General features: G+C 46.0%; 2 protein-coding genes across 2 annotated transcripts; one reads left to right on the top strand and one right to left on the bottom strand.

Moving 5' to 3' along the window:
- Positions 1–9850: 9850 nt before the first annotated feature.
- LOC125511631 lies at positions 9851–11968 on the top strand. The gene is made up of 6 exons (XM_048677056.1): positions 9851–10682; positions 10811–10879; positions 11000–11102; positions 11188–11259; positions 11395–11483; positions 11610–11968. The coding sequence occupies exons 1-6, from the start codon at positions 10074–10076 to the stop codon at positions 11751–11753; spliced, it is 1086 nt and encodes a 361-aa protein (XP_048533013.1). The 5' UTR covers positions 9851–10073; the 3' UTR covers positions 11754–11968.
- An 8593-nt stretch (positions 11969–20561) lies between these two features.
- On the bottom strand, positions 20562–22488 carry LOC125506511 (protein C2-DOMAIN ABA-RELATED 8-like). The gene is made up of 3 exons (XM_048671315.1): positions 22160–22488; positions 21430–21525; positions 20562–21140 (listed from the first exon to the last, which is right to left on the bottom strand). The coding sequence occupies exons 1-3, from the start codon at positions 22280–22282 to the stop codon at positions 20853–20855; spliced, it is 507 nt and encodes a 168-aa protein (XP_048527272.1). The 5' UTR covers positions 22283–22488; the 3' UTR covers positions 20562–20852.
- Between the last annotated feature and the right edge of the window lie 4645 nt (positions 22489–27133).

Raw genomic sequence — 27133 nt, 5'->3', positions numbered from 1 at the left:
TGTTCACACTTAACCCAAGGTCTTGGTCCTATTAAGGAGGTGATAGCGGAGCGAGCGAGGCTACCGGACTATAATGCTTTAACACTTTCACTTAGCCATAGGAGTTTGACAGTGGGGCTACTAGATAGCCCCTGGTAGCTCCGCACTCTCCCGATCCCGGGGTGCGTATATGCCTGGCCGGAAAGCGGCCCTTCGTTAAAGCGGAGGAATTCTAACATTCCCATGAGTCATCGAGTGGTTGACCAGTCTCACGCTAGATCATGACAGTCAGTTTTCGGCTTTCTCTACTGAGGTGCTCATCCGGATAAACCAGGGCACAATCGCAGTAGTTCTCCTGGTGCTACCTTAGCCGGTAAAGCGGAACGTAAGGCACCAAAACGCAGGAGCCGGGCAAACCCAACATTTGACCAAATACAATGATTCGGAGCTGATGCATATAGAGCCAAACTCGCGAGGCCGAACACTCCCTAAGGTATTCGGTCTTTGTGGTATAAACCGGGCCTGAAGAATGGCCTTTGTAAGAAGCCCCTTGTGTCCAGGTACGTGCATTTTTCTGGCATGGCCACATGCCAAGACGTCAGCATCCTACTCAACAGTGGATATGTATCAACAAGAGACCGTAAAAAAGGTTTATGCAGGGTCTTAATCTAAAAAGAATCCTTGGGTCGGGTCCCTGCTGCACGTCTGCGCCTGTGTCTCCGTTGTGCCGTATCCTGGACGGGTGTAGCACAATGATCATCTGTAAAAGAGAGGAATTTAGGTGAAAAGGTTGTCGTGCAAAAGGATAGTTTTCTAAAGAAACCATGTATAATTCAAGATAAGAAGAAATCGCCACTCGTCTGCGTGCGTTGAGCCCCTTGTACTTTTGAAAGATAGGGGTGTGACCGTTTATTCGATATGAGTAGAGGCGCCGGACTTGATTAGTTGTGACTGAGGTCTTGATGACCTATTGGATGCTTTTGCTGGTCCGGGCGCCTTTATTGTGCGGCTGCCAAGGCAGCCTCACTTTCTTCGGCGTGCAGAGATCGCTTGATACTTCCGTGCACTGAAATGATGCCACGAGGACCGGGCATCTTGAGTGTTAGGGAGGCGTAGTGTGGTATTGCATTAAAGCGAGCGAAAGCTTCGCGCCCGAGTAGTGCTTGATAGCCACTTTTAAACGGAGCGACGTGGAAACTTAAATGCTCGCGACGGAAGTTATCGGGGGAGCCGAATATAACTTGCAGTAGGAGGGAGCCCGTACAACGAGCCCCTGGGCCTGGCGTTACTCCTTTAAAGGTAGTATTGCTATGGCGAATTTGTGTTGGGTCTAACCCCATCCCACGGATTGTATCTTGATATATTAGGTTTAGGCTACTGCCGCCATCCATCAAGACTCGTGTGAAGTGGTATCCGCCAATTACTGGGTCTAATACCAGGGCAGCCCATCCTGCATGCCGGGTACTTGATGCGTAATCGCGATGGTCGAAGGTGATCGGTTGGGACGACCAGTGGCGGGACTTCGCGGTGACAGGCACTTGGGTATATTTTTTAGGGAGTGCCGCATTGTTTTTTCTCTTGATCACGTGTAACACGTTTACTGTTTTGACTTCGGGTGGAAATTTCTTTTGTCCCCCCTTGTCTTGCTTGGGAGGGTCGTCCTCGTCTTCACTTGGTGTATCCTCCCCCTTGTGTATGGCGTTAAGCTTGCCGGACTGCTTGAAGACCCAACATTCTCTGTGGGTATGATTAGCAGGTTTGCTAGGGGTACTATGGATCTGACATACTTGGTCCAGGATTTTGTTGAGTCTGGACAGTTCATCCCTGGTGCCTTTGGAGGGTGGCTTTTGGTTTGACCGAGGGACTTTGAATCCGGCGTTTATTGCCGTGCCCTTCGTGCTGTCTTCTTTATTCCGGCGTTTGTTATTGCTGTTCCGCCGTGATTTTCCGTTTCCATCTCTAACTTCAGATGTACTGGGGTCATTGATGCTGCATCTGGCTAGCCAGCTGTCCTCACCCGTGCAAAAGCGGGTCATGAGGTTTGTTAATGCGGCCATCGTTCTCGGCTTGTTTTGGCTGAGGTGTCTGGTGAGCCATTCGTCGCGGACGCTGTGCTTGAAAGCCGCTAAGGCTTCGGCGTCCGGACAGTCGACAATCTGGTTCTTTTTAGTAAGAAACCTATTCCAAAGCTTTCGGGCTGACTCTCCGGGCTGTTGAGTTATGTGACTCAGGTCGTCCGCATCCGGAGGTCGGACATACGTCCCTTGAAAGTTTGCCCAAAAGGCGTCTTCGAGCTCTTCCCAACTTCCAATGGAGCTTTCGGGGAGGCCTTTGAGCCAGTGACGAGCTGGCCCTTTGAGTTTGAGAGGTAAGTACTTGATGGCATGGAGATTATCCCCTCGAGCCATATGTATATGGAGGAAATAGTCCTCAATCCAGACCCCAGGGTCTGTTGTTCCGTCGTATGCCTCTATGTTTACGGGCTTGAATCCCTCTGGGAATTCGTGGTCCAGCACCTCATCAATGAAAAATAGGGGGTGTGTGGCACCCCTGTAGCTGGGTGTGCCGCGTTGTTAGGATGTTTGTTGTGTTGCATTGTATGCTGGGGCGCGCTTGCGTGGTCCATAGATGGATCTTGTTGCATCGTCCTTTGGGTGCGAGCCCTCGCATGGGTCGCGTGTTGTATTGTGAGCGGTGTTGCATGCTGTTCTGTGGTGGTAGAGGGGTCGTTTATCCGAACGGGTGGCTGCTTTGATATTTGGTTGTGGGTGGTCTGAGGCCTCCTCATCGAATTCGGGTAGCAGCTTCCGCTTTGGGTAGCTCTTGGAGGGGCGATTGTCGCCGTAACTTGCTACGATGTTGAGTATCTTGCTCCATCTGAATTGGAGCGTGTCTTGCGCGGCCTTGAGCCTTTGCTTCTGCTTTTTAAGGCTCCTCACGGTGGCAACGAGCCTTTTACGGGCATTCTGCTGCTCCGGGTGCCTGTCTGGCGTTATGTCGTCCGGACCATTATCCCTGATAGGATTTGTTTGTTCAGTTTGATTATCCGGATTGCCATTGTTCGGCAGCGGTTCGCCCTGCTCCAGCGCTGGGTCTGTGTGATCGCTATTTCTGTCGAGGCGGGTTTTGGGGCGGCGCTTGCGTCGCCGCTTTGCTGCTTTTCGAGGAAACAATCCTTCGGTGCGTCCCTCCGCTCCTCGTCGTCATCTTTTGGTGCGTCCACCATGTATACGTCGTATGATGAGGTGGCGCTCCAGGGCTCAATAGGTGCTGGTTCTTTATCGTCTCCTTCATCGGCGTCCATACCGTCAATGTCGTCGGAGTCGAAGTCGAGCATGTCGGTTAAATCGTCGATAGTGGCTACCAAGTGGGTGGTGGGTGGGCTTTGAACTTCTCCATCGTCCGAATCCCAACCTTGCTGACCGTAGCCCGGCCAGGGCTCTCCTGATAGAGAGAGAGACTCCAGTGTCTTCAGAGTATCGTCGAAGGGCGAGTGCTGAAAGATGTCCGCGGTAGTAAACTCCATGACCGGCGCCCAATCGGATCCAATTGGCAGGGGCACGGGGGGTTCGGAGTCCGGAGAGGAGTCCGGCTCCTCGGAGTCACGAGTCTCGCGGAGTGCGGGGCTGGTGTTCGGCTCGATCGCCGTTGGGATCTCAGCCCCCGAGGCGGCGTCCAACCGCCCGTCCTTGATCGGCGCGGCCGGCTCCGAACTAGGGGCCGGAGCCGACGCGGGTGCGGCCTCCAGGGCATTGCTCGGCGGCAGAGCTAGATCATGCTCGTCGTGACAGTGCGGCGCGCTCAGTAGTGGTTCGGATCTGTCGAAGATCAAGTCCCCGTGGATGTCAGCCGTGTAGTTTAAACTTCCGAATCTGACCTGACGGCCAGGGGCGTAGCTTTCGATCTGCTCTAGATGGCCAAGTGAATCGGCCCGCAGTGCGAAGCCACCAAAGGCGAAGATCTGTCTGGGGAGGAAGGTCTCACCCTGGACTGCATCGCCATTGATGACCGTAGGAGCCATCGGGCCTGACGGCGATGGCACAGAGGAACTCTCAATGAAAGCACCAATGTCAGTGTCAAAACCGGCGGATCTCGGGTAGGGGGTCCCGAACTGTGCGTCTAGGCCGGATGGTAATAGGAGGCAGGGGACACGAAGTTTAACCCAGGTTCGGGCCCTCTCGATGGAGGTAAAACTCTACGTCCTGCTTGATTAATATTGATGGTATGGGTATTACAAGAGTTGATATACCACGAGATCAGAGAGGCTAAACCCTAGAAGCTAGCCTATGGTATGATTGTTGATGTGTATGTTGTCCTACGGACTAAAACCCTCCGGTTTATATAGACACCGGAGAGGGTTAGGGTTACATAGAGTCAGTTACAATGGTAGGAGATCTGATCATCCGTATCTTCAAGCTTGCCTTCCACGCCAAGGAAAGTCCCTTCCGGATGCAGGACAGAGTCTTCAATCTTGTATCTTCATAGCCCGGGAGTCCGGCGGAAGGTATAGTTCGGCTATCCGAACACCCCCTAATCCAGGACTCCCTCACCTAGGGTGTGCAAATGCAGGCCCAGAAGGGCCAACAGACTCACAAGGCAGCACGCCCTAGTTAGGCCCAGAAGCCTGCTATATAGAGAAACTCGAAGGAGCAGCCGCGGCTGGGTTTATAAACCAGTGCGGCTGCCCTTCGCTCGGCGAGGTGGGACTAAACTTTGCGCACCGCAGCGCGCCCCTTTAGTACCGGTTCGTGGCTCCAACCGGTACTAAAGACCCCTCCTATATATATGGCACTTACGAAAAAAATCAGTTTCATCGACCACCAGTACTTCTTCTCGATCCAACTTCTTCGTCGCGCCCGTCGCCCATCGCGCGCCGCCCCCGCCGCCCGTCATCGCCGTCACCGCTGTCGCCCCTGCCACCCGTCATCGCCGTCGTCGCCGTCGCCCCTGCCACCCGTCGTCGCCGTCGCCCCCGCCGCGCCCGTCTCGCCGCCGTCGCGTCTCGCCCACCGCCCGTCCCCGTCGTCGCCCGCCGCCGCCCCCCGCTCGTACACACACACACACACGCACGCACGCACACACACACATGTACACACACAGGTACACACACATACACACACACACGCACGCAGACACACACACATTGTTTTTACTTATTTTCTATTTTCTGTTGTTTAGATTAATTAATGTTAGATAAATTACGTAGATAATAATGTTAGAATGTTAATGTTAGATGAATTATATGGAAAAGATGTTAAATATTAATGTCAAATATATTTTACATGAATTAGAACAAGTTGAACTAGTTGAATTAGTATAGCTAGATATTAATTAGGTATATATATGAGATTTGAACTAGTTGAAATAATATAACTAGTTTATTTTTAGTATGAAAATTAATAGAACAAGTTTATTTTTAGTAAATAATTTAGGTATATGAGATTTGATGATCTAATCAAAATATTACTATATAGAACTACCTACTTTATTTTAGTAAGAAATTAATAGAACTAGTTTATTTTTAGTAAATGCTTAGTTGAATTAATAGAACTAGTTTATTTAGTTGAATTAATAGAACTAATAAGTGTTTAATGTTTCACCTATATATGAACATATGTTAGATATTAATGTCAAATGTTAGATGAATTAGATATAAATTATATGTTAGATATATATTTAATTTAGTTATATGAGATTTTATATCTAATTAACATTTTATTATATAGAACTAGCTACCTTATTTTTTGTAAGAAAATTAATATAACTAGTTTAGTTGAATTAATTAGTTGAACTAGTTAGTTGAATTAGTTCAATTAATTAGGTATATTTTTCGTAAGTGCTTAGTTGAATTAGTTCAATTAATTAGTTGAACTAGTTGAATTAACAGAATTAGTTGAATTAATAGAACTAATAAGTGTTTAATGTTTCACCTATGAACATAGGAATGTCGTCTGGCGACGAACACGATTTCATTATGTGCGAATACTGTGAAGACCAGCGCGGCCTGTGCGGCAGAAATTTTCTAGTTGATGATAGACGCTTCAACATCAAGCTGGATGAGAACTTCAAAGTGGATACAGTAAGTCACAACGACAAGTCTTTTTTCGTAATTAAGCATGACTTATGCTTCATTTGCTTCAACTTTTAATTTTAATTTTTCACTATTCTACTAGCGTATCTCCTGCCATGCAAGAATTTTTGTCTTGGATAAGATAGGTTTCAGTCCTAACGAAACTATGGAGGTAAAAAGAGTTTACTTGAAGACCGAGCATGGTTATACCTTCAACGTCAAATTATACAATGCAGACACATACAGCTATTTTGAATGCAAAACTTGGCAAGCACTATGCAATGCTTATGCATTTGAGCCTGATATGGTTATCACCTTTGATATTCGTCCGGAAGATGATATTGAAGGTAATAGAGACATCTGGGTCGATGTGCAGACGCCTCCAGTTCTACCATTATGTGAGTTTCTCAATCATATTTATGTCTTTGATATGAGATTATTTGAACCAGTTGAATAATTAATAGATCTCAATTTATATTGACAGCTTACTTCCAATCAAGCAAACATGTCCGGCGCTTGGTAGACAGGACCGTCCACTGTCCCGGGGCTGAACTAAACTGCGAGGAGACAAGTCATTATGTTTCATGGCTTGAGGATCTTGATGCTGTCAAGACAAATTTCTTTACTGCACTTAGAAATGTTAGTACTCAAAACGTGCGACCAATAGTGTTCGTACTGAACTACGGTCACATATATTTAGGAAAGATGGTAAGATTTCTACTATTTCTCCTCAGTGCATCTTTTGCATACATTATTTTTTTAAGCTAAACTTCATTGCTAAGTATGTTACTATACGATGTTCTTCAACAGGGACTCCCGATGAATGTTGTGCCTGATTGGATCGAGACTAAAGGTACCATGAATATTGTTAGCTTACGGCCAAGATATCCTACAATGCACTTTAGTGCATTCAGGATTTCTAATAGCGAGGAATGCTTAATAGTAAAAGACTGGAGCAAAATTGTGAACGATCACAGAGAAGTACTAGGGGGCAGCAATCAGAAGCGCAACCCACGATTAGGAGACAGGTTCATCTGCATGCTCCAATATGATGAATCAGCAAAGCTATACATGTTCTATGCTATTTTACCTGAGAGAGAGCAGCATGAGTGATTAATTAGCTAGCTAGTTCATGCTCTTAGTACTTGTCCTCTCATGTCCGTGTTCTTCATCCTGAACTTAATCTCAAAGAGTGATTTGCTTTTGTGGTGTTATGAACGCTTATAATATCATTACCACGTTGAACTCGATGATATCTTTGCTATGAAAACCGTTGGTGTGATGATATATATGATGCAAGAGTTTTTATATTAATATGATGATGATGAGTTATATTATATTATTTATGAAAGAAATTGCATATTAGTTTCAAGTGGATGGATTCTAGCTAAGTGATCAAGTATATGCCATATCCATATTACCTCGATCACTTAAGTAGGTGATCAAGTATATATAATATGGATATGACATATACTTGATGACTTAGCTAGGATCCACGCATCCAATCAAACTAATCTGCGGTACATTCACCTAATGATTTAACAACTCATTATAATGTAAAAACAATCACTAAAATTAAATTGAAAACACAAAATTAAAGTAAAAGAAAAAATAAAACCAAAACACACCCAAACATTTAGTACCGGTTGGTGTTACCAACTGGTACTAATGTCCTACGCGCCCACGGAGCTGGCTCGTGCCACATGGTTGCCCTTTAGCACCGGTTCATGCTGAACCGGTACTAAAAGGGGGGGCTTTAGTGCCTACAATTTAGTGCCGGTTACCGAACCAGCACTAAAGGGCCTTACGAACCGGTGCTATTGCCCGGTTCTGCACTAGTGTGATGCTATCAAATTCATGTAATCAAAACTCGTTTTTTCTCCTAAATAAAATAACATTTGAACTCGAAACTTTGCGGGTCAACATCACACAACTACTATCATGTGCATATTTTTTTTTCCATTTTTTGGTGTAACTTAAATTTTTAGAAATTTTTGTAATTTAACAAATTTTGTGTTTCATAAAAAAGGGAAACATTTTATACAAAGAGTTTTTTTTGAGAAATACATTTTATACAAAGAGTGGCACTGGGTGCTGTTCCCAGCCACCGCGGGATGGGCTAAGGCCCAAGCGGACAAGAATACAATAAGAGAGAGAAAACAGATTCGTCTTGGCCCATGAGGTTTGGGGAAAAATAAAAGGGAAGAAGAGGAGGAGTGAGCTGGACCCATGAAATTCGGCCCATGAGGATTAGGAGAAAAAGATTATCCTTTTGGGAAACTTCATAACAAGGATAAAATCTCAATCAATGTCAAATGAACTTAGAGAATTTCATCGAAAACTAGGATGCTTGAGCAGACCTTTTGTTCTACAGGCTATATATACTATGTACATACAAGCCCATCAAGGCAGGTGTGGATTATTGAGAGTAATTTATTCCAGAGAGTTTACATGTTACCTGGTGATACTCGTCATGATGCAGGGGGGATACCCCTCATGGATGCCATGCAAAGGTCGAGTGGGACATGAATGTTGTCAACATCTTATGCACATATATGACATATCCAGTATGATCGTACTATGGTGGTGTATAGTATCATGTTGTTGAGAGAATCATGGATGGAGACCTATGTATTCACTCTATGTTGAAACCATTGAGAAACCCTCGTCCCTTTCTTCTTCTCTTTTTGCAAAGAACCAGGAGTTTATTTCATTAGTGGCGGGTTACAATCCGCCAGGACAAGATCAGATATATAAGGTGAACCATTTCATAACCAGCACGCAATGCTAAATTCCAAAATGACCGTGATCTTGTCCGGGGTCATTGTCCACGCAATGCTGGCTCTTGAAGTAATCTTATTGTATAAAACTCATGATCCATGAAGTTCTCTGCGTGAATCTCCATGTTTCACGTTTTTTGCAACCTCGGAAGGTCTATCCGTGCGTGTTTCATCAGGGTTCCTTTTGGGAAGCCCAGATCTGTGTTAAAGCTTAGCTTAGCCGACTCTGATTAGTGCGACACCTCTCGAAATCCGAATAAAACCACCAACTGAAAGATCAACATACATGTTTGCAATAATATATGAATCTTAGTGGGTAGCCAACTAAAACACCGATGGAAGACAATAAAATGGGTGAGAGGGATCTCTAGGACGAGGATGACAGGAAAATGAGCGAGAGCTAAACAACCCCCCAAAAAGTAAAGTTGTACTACATTGGTTGATTTATTACTCCCACCGTTTCTAAAGATAAGGTCTTTTAGAGATTTTAATAGGGCTATATATGAATGTATATAGACGTATTTTAAAGCAAAGATTCACTTATTTTGCTTCGTATGTGGTCTTTATTATAATCTTTAAAAAAACTTATATTTAAGAACGGAGGAGGAAGTAGTTCCCTGGTTGTTAGCTAAGTTGGCAACAACAAAACCAAAGTCGTTTTCTCCATCGCCGGATCATTTCAACCTTGAAAATTCGAACGAATAAGTGCATATACATGAGCAATAGTATGTCGACCTCGTAGCTATGGTGGGAGCCGCACAGGAGAAGAGAAGGCCGAGACAGCGACCAAGTGGCAGACAGACGGGTGGATGGGTGCCATGTCAGCGAGGTAACAATCACCTTACCTTATCGGCTGGCTGACATGGCATGCCGTGGTTGGCCAGGCGAATCCCTCTCATCTGCCAGCGCCCACTGGCAAAGCGCCACGCAGGCGGCCTCTCTCCCTTTCATCCGATTTCCCTAATCGTAACGTAACGACAGACCGAGGTTGGAGAATCAAATCAAATACTAGTATATCCGGCGGCCAGATCGTGGAGCGACCACCGCCACCGCCGCCATTAAAAAACTTCATTTGTTCACCTCCACTGCCCACCAGCTCCCCTCAGATTTACTTTGCTTGCAGCCGGGTCGGTGGCCGGGAAAGATCGTGTCTTGGAGCAAGCAAGAACGGAGAGGGGAGGAGAGGAGGGGAGGGAGGACGCCGTCGGTCGGAGCTTGCTAGCTAGTAGGTGGGTGGTTGGTTAATGGAGCTGGCGCCGCCATGTAGCTTCAGCTGCTCGTCATACACCAACTGCTCCATCGGCTTCACGCCGGCGCGGGTCCTCCGCGCCGGCCCCTGGAGGGTCCGTGCCGGGGCGCACCAGGGCGGCGGGGACGGCGTCGAGCCGGGGCGGCCGGCCGGCCGCCTTGCAGCGGATGGGCCTCCCGTCGTCGACGTGCCGGCCGTCGTCGGCGCCGCGGACGGGTTCGGAGGGGCCCGCGACGCGGAGCTGGCCATGTGGGACAAGCTGGGCGCCGTGGTGAGGCTCAGCTACGGCATCGGCATCTACGCGGGCATGGCGCTGGCGGGGCGGGCGATCTGCGACATGGCCGGCATCGACTCCTCCGGCGGGTTCCACCCCTCGCTGACGGCGCTGGTGGAGGGGCTCGGCTACGCGTCGCCGCCCATCATGGCGCTGCTCTTCATCCTGGACGACGAGGTGGTCAAGTACTCCCCGCACGCCCGCGCCATCCGCGACGTGGAGGACGAGGAGCTCCGCACCTTCTTCGCCGGCATGTCCCCCTGGCAGTTCATCCTCGTCGTCGCCGCCAGCTCCGTCGGCGAGGAGCTCTTCTACCGCGCCGCCGTCCAGGTACCTCACTCACTCACTCATTTATACTGTCTTACTAATTGTATTCCTCATTTCATCTAAAATGAGAAAGAAATTACATTTCTCACTTTCTGTATAGCCTGAAACTAAATTGGTTGATCAAATTGCAGGGAGCATTGGCCGATATATTCCTGAGAGGCACGGAGCTGATGAAAGATGCCCGAGGGATTGTGTCCCTGGTACATACTGATTGTGACTTAATTGCACTTGATTTTCTTCAGTTCAGTTCAGTTCATCTGTTTGACTGATGAACATAACTGTACTTAACTGTACTTGCTTATTTTTGTTGATATCTGCAGAGTGGAATGGTGCCTCCATTTGTCCCGTTCGCGCAAACCTTTGCCGCCGCCATCACCGCCGCGCTAACGGGGTCCCTCTACTACATCGCTACCGCCCCCAAAGGTAATTGAACCCACCGATTCCATATCATGCTTTGTCGTTGTTTCAAATGAAGTTAAACCCATGTCTTGCTGTGTTTTTGTTTCAGACCCTACCTATGTGGTGACACCAGTTATGCGCTCGCACGCCGGCCGACAGAATATGAAGAAACTGTTTTCAGGTGTGTTTCTCTCTGTCTATGTTATTCTCTTATATATATATATATATCCTGCAAATAGTAACAGGAACTACTTAGCTAGTGTGTAGGATGAGTATGCAGAGATGATGTAATAACATGATTCTTCTGAATTCCCAGCTTGGTACGAAAGGAGGCAGATGAGGAAGATATACTCTCCTCTTCTAGAAGGCATCCTGGCTTTCTACCTCGGCTTCGAATGGATCCAGGTAACCATTTACATAGATTTTATTGATCCATTTACCAAGTGAGGCATCATCAACATGGTCTCTATATGACGGATTTTCTATCTGACTGATGAAACATATATCTGATTCGCGACACGATGGATGCAGACGGGCAACATCCTGGCACCGATGATCACCCACGGCATATACTCCGCCGTGGTCCTTGGCCATGGGCTATGGAAAATCCAAGACCACAGGAGAAGGTTGCGACAAAGGGTACAGGAAATTAGACGAGGCTCAGATGGACTCTAGTCACCAGTCTAGGCAGCTAGGGACCAAGTTTTGATACAGTTAGTCTACGATATAGATAGAGAGGAAACTCTAGTACACGACAAGATGTACATATGCAGGCAGGATGGCATCACGTCAATATAGTGTATACGTAGTACTTATACGTGTGTTAGTGTGTACTTAACTGTATCATGTTCAATGTATGTATGAAGCCGATATATAGATGACCTTTCTTCTGTGTGTGCCTTGTTTAGCCTCTCAATGAGGTTTTGGTAAAGTTAGTCTAGTACCAACAGGATGGCATCACATCAATACATAGTATGTGTGTGTGTGTAGTGCTGAAGTTACTTAACTGTATCATGTATATGTATGAAGACGACCTGAGCTCTTTTCTGTGCTGGCAGTTGCATCAACAGTTTTATGTGTCTTGTTGAGCCCCTGAAATGTGTTTTCTTGCATTGGATGATGCACACAGCTATCACCATTGAGCACTATTTACAACTATAGCAGTGAAGGTGGCCTGGGGCATGAGTCAATCCTGGTGCCGCCACTGGGGGGAGGGGAGGGAGGGAGGGGGAAAGTGGTGTACTAACGCGAGAAGTGAAAATCACGCACAACCCGGTGTGAGCTGTTACTTCAGCTGCTCGATCCCTTATAACCGGTTAGAGGAGTAAAAATGCGGTTTTACTCCTCTAACCGGCACCTAGCCGATCCCTTAGCCGCTGTAAGGGAGTATATTTTTATCCCCCTCCCCCCCTCTTCCTAAAAAAATTCTCCTTATATTTACTCTGCCGCGCGGCGGCTGAGTAAAAACCGCGCCTCTCCTCCCCTGCCTCCTCCCTCCCCTCCCGCGTCGCACCTGCGCCAGCGTCGCCCCTCCCACCCCTTGCCGGCACCCGCCCGCCACCTCGGAAGCTCCGTAGGCTAGCTCCGCCGATGTCTTCTACCACTTCGATTTGTGCCTCCTCGCCCCATTGCCAGCGAAAAAGCGGTGGATTTGCGGCTGCTCCCGCCGCCGCCGGATTTGGCGTTTGCGGCCGTCGGCGGCTGCGCCTTGCCATGGATTGCTCAGCTAAGTGAAGCACTTCAGTGAGATAGAGAATAGACTTCAGCAGGGCCCCTTGGTATATCCTTCCTCCAGCTTCAGCCACCAGTGATCTGGAGTAAATAGCATAAAACTACCACTTTTCGTGCTAGGGTTCCAAAAAACCACCACTTTTTTGTTTGTGACTGATACCTACCACTTTTCTCGTCGGCTGTCTCAAAAAACCTAAATCGCCCGTTGCTATCGTTTTGAACCGTCTTCTGACGGTCCAGGCCCGCCAGTCAGGCCAGGTCAGCGCCGCGCGTGACGGCGAGGCCGTTAACGGCCGTTACTCGGACTGACCGGTGCAGTCGGACCGCACCCGCTCGCTCGCTGCCTTTCTCTCTCTGTCGGTAGCATCTCTCTCTCGCTCCTCTTTTCCCCGTGCTCTCTGTCTCTCCCGACGATGGCGGCGGCGAAGAAGAAGGACGACGGCGAGCCTGGGGCGACAGCTAGCGGCGAGGGCGGTGCTCACTCCGAGGTCAACAAGTGGCTAGGCAGCGCAAGTTTCCCGACCCAGCGCTCGTCTGGGCCACCGACGCAGGAGTTCCAGATCTCGCCGGCGTGGCGCGCGGCCAGGGCAGTGGCCAAATCCATCCACGCGGATCCAGAAGGCGGGCACCAGTGGGCCTCCTCACTTGGTGGCGTGGAGTAAGTTATACTCGACTTGTTTTAATTATCTTCCCTAGTTTATTTATGAACTAGGGTTAGGATTTGTTTCTTAGATTGTTAATGAATTAGTTTCTTTGGTATATTATTATGTATATATTGTAAGCAATATATGAATTAGGGTTTAGGTTTGGATGATATGTTGTGCAAGTGAAACTGTTGCATACTTTTTAACTTGAAAATTTGAAGAAATCTGAATGTGTTGTTTCTTTCTTTGCATAGTTTGGATGATGAAGTATGGGAATTGAGGCTGCATTTTCAGGGTAGAGACAACATGGAAAGGAAGTTTTCCTTATCAGAAATGAATTACCTGTTATTGTTAGCACTTATTGAACTTGAGGGCTATGGGTTGGGTGCCTATCTGTCATATGTTAAGGATGAGGGTAAGGGGCTGGAGGGGATTGAGGTTTTGGAAAGTGATGAGAAGGTGGAGGAGATGCTAGATTTGTTTGCTGAGAAGAAAGTATTGAACATAACAGTGAGAGAGGCTACTGACCCAAATCCAGCAGATGCAAACATGGACCACACCGTGCTTGAAGAGCAGATTCCAATGAGTCAAGTTGGTGATCCCATTGTGTATAGTGTTTCCCAAGAAGGTGTCCTTTTCCCTGTCTCAAATTCTTCAGAGCCTCCAGTTGTGCCTGTTGATCCATATTTTAACACACAGCAGAGCTGTAATTTCAACAAGGGAAAAGAGGCAGTGGAAATTGAAGGCATTGAAGCAGAAGATCAAGATGATGATGAGTTGGACAAATCCTCTTCATATTTTGAGTTTTTCAGGGGTGATTACAGAGGGAAGAAAATTTCATACAAGTCTTGGGCTAGGGGAGAAGATGAAGGTGGTGAAGGAACAAGGCAGCACTACAGGGAAGAGGAAGAGATGGCTGAGCATTATTTTGGGGCTGCTTCTGAACCCTCAGAGTTTTGGCAGGAGCCAAATGGTTCTGAAGAAGATGATGAAGAAGAAGCTTCAGATCATGTGAAAACTGTGGCACAGAAGATACCTGTGAGGAAACAAGGCCCAACAAGCAGATCACACAGTGAGCCAGATCACATAAAGTTTGAAGATTTCGTGCCAAAAGCTGATGAGTTCGGCTTTCCAGGTGATGAAGGCATTTCTGATGAAGAAGATGATGCACCTAGGTTGCCTTGTGGCAGGAAGAGAAAATTGAAGAAGAAGAAGGAGAGAATATGGTATGATTCGTCTAGGCCTGATGCACATGAACAGTTTAGGATTCATTTGTGCTTTCTGAATGTGGTAGAGTTCAGAGAAGCATTGAGAAACTACTATGTTAGGACACTTAGGAACTTTGAGTACCATAGGAATGATCCAAGTAGGATCATAGCCTGGTGCTCAGATAGAAAGCATGGTTGTGAGTTTTATATTACTGCTTCTAAGATTGCCCATGAGTCAACCTTTAGCATCAAAAAGATGAATCTTAATCACACCTGTGGAGCAAGTGGAGAGAACACAAAGGTTACCATGAAGTGGGTTGCAAAGGCTGTTGAGGATACTGTAAGGTCCAATCCTGGTGCAGGTGTTGAGACTATACTGAGTTATACAAAAAAGAAATTTGGAGTACATGTTCCAAAAAATTTGGCCTACAGGGCAAGGAGGAAAGCAGTTGATGTTGTGCAAGGGGATCACAAGACACAATACTACAGGTTAAGAGACTATCTGCAGTGTGTTTTGGACACAAACCCTGGTAGTAGGTGTGTTGTGACAACAAAGGAATTTGAACTCCACCCAGCACCTACCCCAAGGTTTCATTACATGTTTTACTGTCTGTTTGCTTGTAAGGAGGGGTTCCTAAATGGTTGCAGGCCTTTCATAGGTAAATCTAGTCTGTATAGTGCTTAAATAGGGATTGCATTACATGTTACTGCTTACTAATGGCTTAAAATGCAGGTCTTGATGGATGCTTCATCAAACTAAGCACCGGGCAGCAAATCCTGGCAGCAACAGGGAGGGATGGCAACAACAATATCTTCCCTATTGCATTTGGTGTTGTTGACAAGGAGGAGACAGATAGTTGGACTTGGTTTCTTACACAGTTAAGGACAGTAATTGGTAGTGGCAACAAGTTTGGGCCCTACACAATTATGTCAGACAGGCAAAAGGTACAACTACTTCAGTTTGGTTTCTTACACAGTTTGGTTTCTTGCAGTATGTAATGCTTTGTCTACTTACTTCACTAGTTATTAATACAAAATCAATGAGCAGGGTCTGCTCAATGCAATAGAGGATGTATTTCCTGATTCCCCTCAAAGATTTTGTTTAAGACACATATATGCCAACTTCCAATCAGCTGGGTTTAGAGGGGATGAATTGAAAAAACATCTAGACCAGGCTGCATATTCTTTCACTAAGCATGGGCATGATTTGGGCATGGAAGCATTGAAGAAAGAGAGTGAGGAGGCATGGAAGTGGTTGTCCAACATACCAGTCCATACTTGGGCCAGGCATAGAATGGATACTATATGCAAGACAGACCTTGTTGTAAACAATCTTAGTGAAGTTTTCAATAGGATGATTCTGGATGTTAGGAACAAGGCCATAAGGACAATGCTTGAAGGAATGAGGACAAAACTCATGATCAAGTTTCAGAAGATTAGGGAGAAGACAGAGACATGTAGGTGGGATATCACACCGACTTACTCTGAGATATTGGAGGAGGCCAAGAAGTGGGCAAAATATTGTGATGCATATATGGCTGGACCAGGCATTTGGCAAGTTACAAGTAGTTCAGAGAAGACCTACTGTGTAAACCTAAACAACTACACTTGTGACTGTAGGAGGTGGGATATGACAGCTGTTCCATGTAGTCATGCTATAGCAGCAATGCAGAAGGTCAAGCTACACCCTGAAGATTTTGTCCATGAGTTCTTCAAGAAGCCCCTCTACTGTGAAACCTACAAGCATATTATATACCCTGTTCCAGGACCAGATTGTTGGCCACACACCATGGGGGATGACATATCTCCTCCAGTATTCAAAGAAAAGAAGGGTAAAAAGCAGACAGCTAGGAGGAAAGGACATTTTGAGGTGCCTGCCAAGAAGGATACATCAAGAATTGGGACAGTGACTTGTAGCAATTGCAATATATATGCAAGGTCACAGATATACCACATGTGGTGTTCCACTGAAACCCAAACTGCAGATGAGAAAGAATAATCACCAGGTATGCATATTGATAAAGAAATTTATGTTTCATAGGCTAGGTGGTTTAATTGAAATTTGCTTTGTTAAATGTGCAGGAGAATAGGTCAGACTACTCTTCATCTACCAGAGCTACTACAGGTGTGGTTCCACCACCACCACCACCATCAGCACCACCAGCACCATCAGCACCATCTAGGAAGAGGCCTGCAGCAGCCACAGCTACTCCAGGACCAGCAAAGAGGAACAAGGCAGCTGCTTCTGCTACTCCAACACCTGCCACATCAGCACCTGCCAAGAAGACCAAAGCAACCAAGAAGACAAGGGCTCCTAGCACATCTTCACCAGCCAAGAACACAAGGTCATCCATTGCCTCTCCAGCAAAGAACACCAGAGCATCAACAGCTAGCAGAGGAGGGGGGTACACAGGTTTCAATGCTCCAAGGCCTGCTGCTCACTCTGAGATGGAGATTGGGTCCAAGAGGGTTAGGAAGCCAACTGGAAAGTGGAAGGCATATTTCACTGCTAGTGGTAACTATTGAGCTTTCTAAAAAGTTGTCTTGTTTGCACTGTATGAGTGCTGAAACCTAAGTGTTTGCTTGCTGAAACCTATGTATTTGAAGGGACATAGCTCCAAACCATCCAAATATTCTTTCATACAAAGAGTTGTATAGAAATGGAAGGGATACATAGCTCAGACTCTCATTCATACTTAAAAAAACTACTAGCAACAACTCTTAATCATAACGATCGAAGAAACGGCGCCACTTTGCTCTGGTAGAAGGGTGGGGAGCGATTACTGCCTGTGCCCTAGCCCACCTGATGATCTTCCCTGAGCTCTTGCGCCTGCCGCCAGGGACAAGAACTATGAACTCATCTGAGTTGCACTTCTCCAGGATCTTCTCTGCCAGCCTCCTCTTGAACTCCAGCTCCCACTCTTGCACTTCTCCAAGATCTTCTCTGCGAGCCCTTTGCCTCCTCACATCGACTGCTTGCACTGCCTCCTCTTCCTCATCTGTCACCTCCCCAAGCTCTGGATCCATCTAGGGTTTTTTTGAGGTGGGGTGTGGTGGCTGTGTTCTGGAGGGAGGAGGGTGGGTGGAATAGGCTATTTATGAGCAGTGGAGGGTGGGTGCAGTAGGCCTAGGTTTGTAAATATAACTGGGCCACAAAGCCCAGGTACAAAGCACTAAAAAAACACATAGCATAAGAGGTTCAAATACATAGCATAGTCCAGCAGTGCTTATCACTGACTCCATAACATAGCATAAGAGGTTCAAATACAGGCAGAACATTCATTACAACTTAGTTCATAACTTAGCATTAAAGGTTCTAGCAACATAAATTACAGTTCTTAACATTGGCATAGACATAGGCTAGATTAGCTTCACATTCCCCAAAATGTACACCCCATATCTTCACATCAGATTGTTAGGCCACATACTTATAAAGGCCTTGGATGTACTTCACCATCTGCAGAACACACTTCATGAATCAAGGATGGCCTTGATTTTGTCAAGTTTCTCCTTGCTTGCATGCCCATCATTCAGCAGCTCATTCACCACATGCTCAAGCTTGGCCTTCTCTATCTTAAGCAAATCTCTCTCCTGTTCAACCTCCTTCATTGCTTTCCTGGTATTCTTGATAATGCCAGCTTGACTCTGTAAAATGCACCTTTATTCCTTGGCAAGTTTGAGCTTCTCCATCTAAACCTCCAACCTAGCACTCTCTTCTACCTCTTTCTTCTTCTTCTCAAATTCTTCCTCCTCAACTGCCTTCTGGTAATCCATGTGGTCTGCCCTACCATCCTGCCAATCAAACATCTTGGATACATCTTGGACAAGCTTTGTGTACTCAATGCACAGCTTGTCATTTTCAGTCTTAAGCTTGGCCAAATGCTTCTCATACTTCTGCTTATCAACTACCCTGCCACAATTCTGTTCATGGTACATGTCCCATAGCCTGGACAAGCAATTTTGAAGAATTGGATGCCAGGGCTTGTCAACCCACTCAGTAACACCACAGTTAACACCTTCAGTCTGCATTTGGAAAATGAAATATACATCACTAAGTGCACTCAATTTCATAACAACAAATCATATCAGACTAAGAAACTGAAGGTGAGGCTTAAGTAAACTGAATATGTTGTTTAATATAACTCAAACTATAACTGAAACCCAACCTACTTGTACAAGTACTTTCACAGATATATGCTTCCTATACATAAGCATTTTTGATAGTAACCATATCCCTCAATACCTTAATACAAGGCATATTGCAGTTCATCCTAAATAATACAGTGTACGTTCAAAAGAGCAACTTGTCAACACAATATTGTGTGGGTTCAGAACAACAACTTGTCAACATAGTATTGTGTGGTCATCCTTGTAAATACATGTGTGGGTTCAGAAGAAAATGATTCCAATTAAGGTACTATACCTGCGGCACTGGACAACCATAGAAACGCCTTCCAGTTAAGGTTCCTTCAAATGCCACACACTTAATTGGCCTCATGTGGTGCATCATGCAGGTGGGTTCAGAAAGCTCCAGTTGGCCACAGAAAAGAGGCTCCACGGTGGTGTCAGGGAGCTCCTGCATGAACACATCAACAAAATCACCTTAGCTCACACAACCAGACATAGATCGCAAATTATTTCCCCAATCTAGCAAGAACCCTAACCCTAACCCTAGTTTTCAAGCATACATAAACATAGCTCAAACAGCAACCATAACCCTGCCTACTAAATAACAGTAACCAAAGCTTACCCTAGCTCACCAAGATGAACACTAACCTAGTCTAGCTCCTAGATGAACCCTAACCCTAGCTCAGCAGATCGAAAAACTTACCCAAAGAGCCATGTCCATGCTTGTGATGTCGCACTCATCCTCTGAGCTCGTATCCCCGCCTAGGAAGGCATGGCGGCAGTGGAGCTTCCACAGCGCAAGTCGCCGCCGGCGTCAAAGAGCAGAGAGGAGAGGAGAGTGAGAGCGAGAGAGAGATGAGTGCGGGCCGGGGAGCAGAGTGAGAGCAGAGAGAGGGAGGGAGACGACTTAAGGCAGCGAGCGAGCGGGTGCGGTCCGACCGCACCGGTCGGTCCGAGTAACGGCCGTTAACGGCCTCGCCGTCACGCGCGGCGCTGACCTGGCCTGACTGGCGGGCCCGAACCGTCAGAAAACGGTTCAAAACGCTAGCAACGGGCGATTTGGATTTTTTGAGACAGCCGACGAGAAAAGTGGTAGGTATCAGTCACAAACAAAAAAGTGGTGGTTTTTTGGAACCCTAGCACGAAAAGTGGTAGTTTTATGCTATTTACTCAGTGATCTGAAGAGTTTCAGGGTGCCAACCACTAGCTATTGAAGATCTCACTTGTTACTTGCTCGAGCAACCATAATCCCCATATCATCTCCCTTCCCTTTTCCTGGTTTTTTGTAATTAAGATCAACCAAGAATTGATTAAGGAACATGCTCTATGCAAAATCACAAAAGGGTCAAGTAACCTCCTATGTTCGAAGAATATTAGTTTGAGCACAAGCAATGGTATCTTGCCCACGCCAAGGGCCTACGAGCCCGTTCTTAAAGATTTTAGTTTGTGTTGTTTTTGCTCATTGTTCTTTGTTTTTGATTCTTCTGCAAGCCCACCTAGGACCTAGCCCAACTAACGATGCATCCAATGAACCAAACACGTGAATACGCAATTCTTTATAAAATACTACCTCTGTAACTAAATATAAGATGTTTTTACAATTTGATTTGAACTGAAACGTCTTATATATAGTTGCCGAGGTAGTACTATATTTCTAATTTTACAGTTTTCCAGGTCGAAATTTATGTAAACTACTCCTTTGTCCCATAATGTAAGACGTTTTTTGCAATCTAACATAGCTTGCGAAAACGTCTTACATTATGGGACGGAGTGAGTAATTACCACCTCATATCTTCAAATTAAGCTCTGAATGTTTAAATTACACCTCTCAGTGCAGCTGACCACAAACGGTATCTCTTATTTGTTCGACTTCAAGCACAAGCATCACAACCACAGTACTACAAATACAGTGCACAGCTGAAGTCAATAATGCGCACACACACCACATGCACTGCAAACCACAACATCCACAAATTGCTACCAAATCTGACACAAGGAACATGAACCAACCATAGCTGCAGCTTCGTCAAACAAGGTTGCAATAACACTCAGTCGGGCTCAGCTTAAAGCGCAACACCAGGGACATGGACCCATTCCAGCTGCAGCACGACAGAGCCACTGCCGACGTTCTTCAGCTTCAGAATCAAGTCTTGGACGACCTTGCCATTCTTCCACGACACGTGGCTCTCGCCGCCAAGGTAGTTTGTGCCAACCGGGTAGATCGTCTTGATCCTGGTTCCATCAGAGGCATGCTTTAGATCCAGCTTCGCGGCGTCATAGATATCAGTTACGATGAACTCTGCCACTCCCATGCTGTCATCCGCTGTGAATGTGTCCGCATCAAAAACCTCCTGCATAATGTTTTTGCCAGTTGGATATATAAGTGTTCATTTAATATCTTCACCAACCATCTATGAACCTATGGTGTAAAAAGTCCCCTATCTTTCATGTTTCAACGCAGAAATAAATTCTATGCGATAATTTTTTTGGGGGCTTATTTAAGAAATTTGTTAAAGGGATACCCACTGCACTGTATAGTACAAATACTGAAGTTCCTTTCAACTTCAGGTTACACATAATATACACACACAAAGTTTTAGTAGACTTTACTTGATGAAGAAACTCAAACAGAAGGCTTACAAGTTTGACTGGCTTTGTAAGATCTGTGACAGGGAGCACCAATACGTCATTCCATAGAGGATTGACATTTTTCTTCTGAACGCTAGTCTTCACCTTCTACACCATGAGGAAATAAAACTTCAGTAACACGGAGATAATGAAATTAGCAGTAATGGTGAATTGGTGAGAAGCGGGATATCTGTCCATGTCACATACATAACCTGAAATCAACTCTAGAAATTACAGTTTATATATTCATAGATCATAATGCATAGTAGTGAAGTAAAACTGTCGGAAATTTTTAGCACTCAACTAATTCTATCGAGGGCAAGCAGCAATTCCACGAGGAGATAAAATAGAACTAATTCTCGGTTCATTTTTGAAATCCCGAAACCAAGTTGGGAACTACAGTCTGATTCATATCAATCACTTCAAAACCTGTTTATCAGGTATTAATCCGCACCTTTCGGGAGTAATAATTATCTGAAAATATAAGGGCGGCAACTAATTAATCGCTGGTCAGAAACTTTGTTCATCTATCGAACATCTTGTGAGCACAAAACGATTTCGGAGAAGATGGTCGCCCTCCCTGACCCTGATCCCCCGAAGGCCGTGCGGCCGGCCATAACCTATGTATGCGCCGCTCGTCGGCTGCGACCTTTGCCACGCGGCGCTCTGCAGCCGGCCGCCGGTGGCAACACACGGCTCCTGCGTCAAGGACTGGGAAGAAGAGAAGAGATGAGGGTCTGACCTGGGAGCCGTAGCAGAGGACGACGTAGGGGTCGCTGGTGTGCGTGAGTGGGTCGGCAACGATGAGGTTGTGGCCTCGGACAACGCGGACGCTGAGCTTCCCGATCACCGGCTCCGAAGCCATGGCAGACGGCCGGTCGGTACAGGTTTATCGACGGACGAATCCTCGGCTTCTAGCCAACTGGGTGCGAGCAGGGCGAGGAGAGGAAATCAAGGAGCAGTACTCATCTGTGGCTGGCGGCAGGGTGGAATGGATGCGACCAACAGCTGGCGGCCGGCCGGCGCCGGGTTTTATCGGCGACTCCGCCGAGGCGGGGCGGGCGACGACGATACGTATGGCAATGGGAATTAATGCTATTCATTAAGTGTCGAGTAAATTACAAATCCCGCTGCCTTTTCCGTTTTAGAAAGCTTGCAAATTTCCTTTTTGTTTTGGACGCCGATAACTGCCACACGTGTGGCATCTAGTGGGGTTGTGCCGCATGTCTTGTGTGGCACGGAGAGGACCCCGTCCGCACGACGGCGTCCGGGCACAGGCAGCCACAGCCCGCATGTTCGGTGTGTGGCACAATCACCCACATGTCCGGGCGATCGACCACACTGTCCGCACGACCTAACGCGCCCCCTCGTCCCGGCCTGCCTTCCAACCCCAGTCCGACCTGCCGTCGTCGTCTCCTACCTTTCGATCCCCTACCTTCATCCCCTTTCTTCTCTAGTTGTCATGATAACCAGAGCAGATCCCTATCGCATCCCCACCGCTACCCCCTCCCCCAACCCCGCCCTCTCGAGACGACGACCTAACAGGTGGAACTCTGATCTCCTTCTGTTTCTCGTCCTTCTTCTGTCTAGAAAATTGAAATTGCAAATTGCCCACGAAGATGGCGACTAGATCCACGCTGTCATAGCAAAAACACCACGGATTTATGTGTATTCACATTTGCCCACCAACATACGCCAGATCTGCCATATTCTATCCTAGAGTTGAGCTAAGCTTCTGGATTGGCTTGGTGCGAGTAGTTGCTAGAGAAGGATGCGTAGGAATCACTAAAAAAGAAAAGAAAAGGAGGAATTTGACATAGCGAGGGAGGAAAAATAATTGCCACTTGTATCTGACGTTAGTTGCCATCTATCTTTGCCGTCAGCTGCCATAGTGTTATGTTGTTACTTGCCATCGTATTATGTTGGCTGTTGCCATCGGTTCAAAATGATAGTTGGCATCTAGATTTTAGAAAAGAGAATGAATGTGCATGTCCTACTTGTCATGATGTGTTGGTTGTCTACGCAAGAAATGTGATAAGATGCCATGTTATCTTGTATGTGCAAACAGCAAGAATGCATTTTGCGGATATTGATGCATTCTTGTTCATGCAGTGACTGAAAACATAGCGGGAGAAAAAACCCAGAAAAATGAATCATGAAGACGGCACTGATCCTTGGTTTTCTCAAAGGCCGAAAACGCCTCCTTGGGATGCAACAGAGTACAATCAACTCATTTCTGCAGGGTCGTTGCTGCCACTACTAGATCAGTATGCGAGCATCGGTATGATGCATGATAAAAAAGGACATTTGCCATGTTTGTGACGAGGAAAATGGCATTCTACCGTCCTACAATGTCATTTTTCGCAGGTTCTTATGACCCAACCACACACACGGGGATACCATGGCAAGTTCAGGCACAGGGCGCTAACGCTGACAGATGTGTGGGCAACCAACTTCAAGCATCCAATGTGGCAAATCAAGGTAACGCATACGAAAAAGAAACATACTGGTGTTGCCAGGAAATTAAACTTGCAAGGATGGCAAAGACTTAGAAGTTATATGAAAAAATGCAGGACCTTCATGCAGCACGTGGCAACAGGCGGCAACCATATACCTGCCATCAACGTCGTACACAGGGTGAGTCGTATGAAGTGATTTTGTGGACAAGGAATCAGGAGAAGGAATATAGGTGACATTGGTGTTTACGTGGTGTGAAAGCACAAGTGCTCCCTAGGTGGTTTTGATAATTGATGACAACATATCTCTTGTTGGACTAACATTTCTATCTAGCATGTTTCAGGTAAGTTCAACAATGGAGTGGCATGGACTAAAGGTTGTGGGAACTCCTTCAAGATGCTAAGGACAAAGGATTGGCTAAAGCTTCAAGCTCAAGACTCTTCATTTTACATTTTAGTGATCCAAGATCACATTGAGTCCATAGGAAAAGCCAATACTATCAAGGAGGGATGAGGTGTTGCTTAATGAGCCTCTTGCTTCATGTGCTTAATGATATACTCCAAAATCCTCAGCTACTTTCCCACTTCCACATATGACCTAAACCCTAAGCCAAACTCGGTCCTACCGATTCTTCCTATCTGGCGCCACCGAGTTTCACTTGTCATAAGCCACTGCCAAACCCTAATCATTTCGGTCTCACCGATGGGATCCCGGTCTCACCGAGATGGGCTTGCAAACTCTCTGTTACCCATTGCAATATTCTCGGTCCCACCGAGATATGCAATCGGCTCCACCGAGTTTGCTTGGCCAAATCTCAGTTTCACTTATTACCCAAATCGGTCCCACCGAGTTTGAGTAATCGGTCAAACCGAGTTTTGGATTTACCCTAACCCTAGCACATCGGTCCCACCGAGTTGATCCAGTCGGTCCCACCGAAATCTCTAACGGTCACTAGGTTTACATTTTCGGTCCGACCGAATTTATGATTCGGTCCCACCGAGATTGGAAAACTGTGTGTAACGGTTGGATTTTGTGTGGAGGCTATATATACCCCTCCACCCCCTCTTCATTCGGGAAGAGAGCCATCAGAACACACACACCATTCCAACTCATATGTTCTGAGAGAGAACCACCTACTCATGTGTTGAGACCAAGATATTCCATTCCTACCATATGAATCTTGATCTCTAGCCTTCCCAAGTTGCTTTCCACTCAAATCTTCTTTCCACTAAATCCAAATCCTATGAGAGAGAGTTGAGTGTTGGGGAGACTATCATTTGAAGCACAAGAGCAAGGAGTTCATTACCTACACACCATTTGTTACTTCTTGGAGAGTGGTGTCTCCTAGATTGGCTAGGTGTCACTTGGGAGCCTCCGACAACATTGTGGAGTTGAACCAAGGAGTTTGTAAGGGCAAGGAGATCGCCTACTTCGTGAAGATCTACCGCTAGTGAGGCAAGTCCTGTGTGGGCGATGGCCATGGTGGGATAGACAAGGTTGCTTCTTCGTGGACCCTTTGTGGGTGGTTGCTTCTTCGTGGACCCTTCGTGGGTGGAGCCCTCCGTGGACTCGCGCAACCGTTACCCTTTGTGGGTGGAGCCCTCCGTGGACTCGCGCAACCGTTACCCTTCGTGGGTTGAAGTCTCCATCAACGTGGATGTAGGATAGCACCACCTATCCGAACCACGGGAAAAACATCTGTGTCTCCAATTGCGTTTGATCTCTCCAAACCCTTCCCTTTACATTCTTGCAAGTTGCATGCTTTACATTCCGCTGCTCATATACTCTTTGCATGCTTGCTTGATATGTATTGTGTGTGTTGAAATTGTGCCTAAACTCCACTTAAACTGAAAAAGCTTAAAAATTGCAACTTGAGCATTATATGTCTAATCACCCCCCTCTAGACACATCTACTTCTAGATCCTACAAGTGGTATCAGAGCTTTGGTCTCCATTGCCTTGGTTTAATCACCATTGGAGGAAGATGGATGTGTCTACACTAGGGAGTCTTAGACATAGAGTGCCTATTCTTGATGGAAAGTATTTTCATGAGTGGAAAAATGAGATGCTTGTAATCTTCAATCAATATCATTTGAACAAGTATATTGCTAGCCCTTGTGCACCTCATATTGATCCTTTGCATCCTACCCTAGATGAAGATATTGACATGATTCGCAATCTTAGAACTATTGAGCTCATCATTAGAGGATTGCCCAAAAATTTGATTGCTAGTTTGCCTACTCACAATTGTGCCTATACCATATGGAAATTTCTTGAGGAACGATTTCCCGATCATTCCTTGAAAACTTTGGATGAAATTTTCCATAAATCTATTGCCTTGAGTAAGATGAACTCTAGTGATCCTAGTTTTGGTAAATGTCTATTTGAACTTGCCAATCTTAAGCATGCTAAAGGAGATGTTGAAGTCATCAATGATATCATATTCAAAGCTATAAGAATTCATAAAAGTGACCACTTTGATGATCATTTATCTAATGAATTACCCTCTCTAGGAAATGATGAGTCACAAGATCATGATGAACATGAATATTATGATGATGATGACAGTGACTTCGATCTTGATGATGCAATGAGACATTTTGGTCTTATGGCAAATCTTCGGGGATATGAATCAGGAGGAAAGGAATGGGTTCTTGATAGTGGATGCACTGATCATATGACCGGAGATGAAGAGATGTTTCGTGAGCTTGCTGAAAATGACGACCCTCGAAAATATGTCACCTTTGGTGATAATTCAAAGGGTAAAGTGGTTGGCCTTGGTAAGGTGGCCATCTCACATGATAGTTCCATTCAAAATGTCATGCTCGTTGAATCTCTTGGCTACAACTTACTTTCAGTATCTAGACTTGCTGATTTCGGTTTGAATGTCCTATTTACTGAGGTAGATTGCCAAGTATTTCGTCGAGACAATCATAAAATGGTCTTTACGGGTATGCGTAGAGGTGATCTTTACATTGTCGATTTCTCTAAAAAGGCACAACCTAAAACTTGCTTTGTTGCTAAATCCTCAAAAGGTTGGTTGTGGCATAGACGACTAGGTCACGTTGGCATGAGAAACCTTGACAAGCTTATTAAAGGAAATCATATCCTTGGAGTTAACGATGTCATATTTGATAAGGATAGACTTTGTAGTGCTTGTCAAGCAGGTAAACAGGTTGGAGGAAGACATCCCGTAAAAAACATCATGACCACAAGGAGGCCACTCGAGCTACTCCACATGGATCTTTTTGGTCCCAACG

The sequence above is a fragment of the Triticum urartu genome, chromosome 5 (genome assembly GCF_003073215.2).
Source record: "Triticum urartu cultivar G1812 chromosome 5, Tu2.1, whole genome shotgun sequence".
In the NCBI taxonomy this organism is placed as follows: Eukaryota; Viridiplantae; Streptophyta; class Magnoliopsida; order Poales; family Poaceae; genus Triticum; species Triticum urartu.
This window is presented reverse-complemented; position numbering and strand designations above follow the sequence as displayed.

Excerpts from the sequence above, each read along its gene's own strand:
- LOC125511631 (XM_048677056.1), top strand. The coding sequence starts at position 10,074 with ATGGAGCTGGCGCCGCCATGTAGCTTCAGCTGCTCGTCATACACCAAC. Across the intron at positions 10,880-10,999 it reads CCCGAGGGATTGTGTCCCTG|AGTGGAATGGTGCCTCCATT; the intron begins GTACATACTGAT and ends TGATATCTGCAG. Across the intron at positions 11,103-11,187 it reads CATCGCTACCGCCCCCAAAG|ACCCTACCTATGTGGTGACA; the intron begins GTAATTGAACCC and ends TTTTTGTTTCAG.
- LOC125506511 (XM_048671315.1), bottom strand. The coding sequence starts at position 22,282 with ATGGCTTCGGAGCCGGTGATCGGGAAGCTCAGCGTCCGCGTTGTCCGA. Across the intron at positions 21,526-22,159 it reads TCCTCTGCTACGGCTCCCAG|AAGGTGAAGACTAGCGTTCA; the intron begins GTCAGACCCTCA and ends CTCATGGTGTAG. Across the intron at positions 21,141-21,429 it reads TTACAAAGCCAGTCAAACTT|GAGGTTTTTGATGCGGACAC; the intron begins GTAAGCCTTCTG and ends AACATTATGCAG.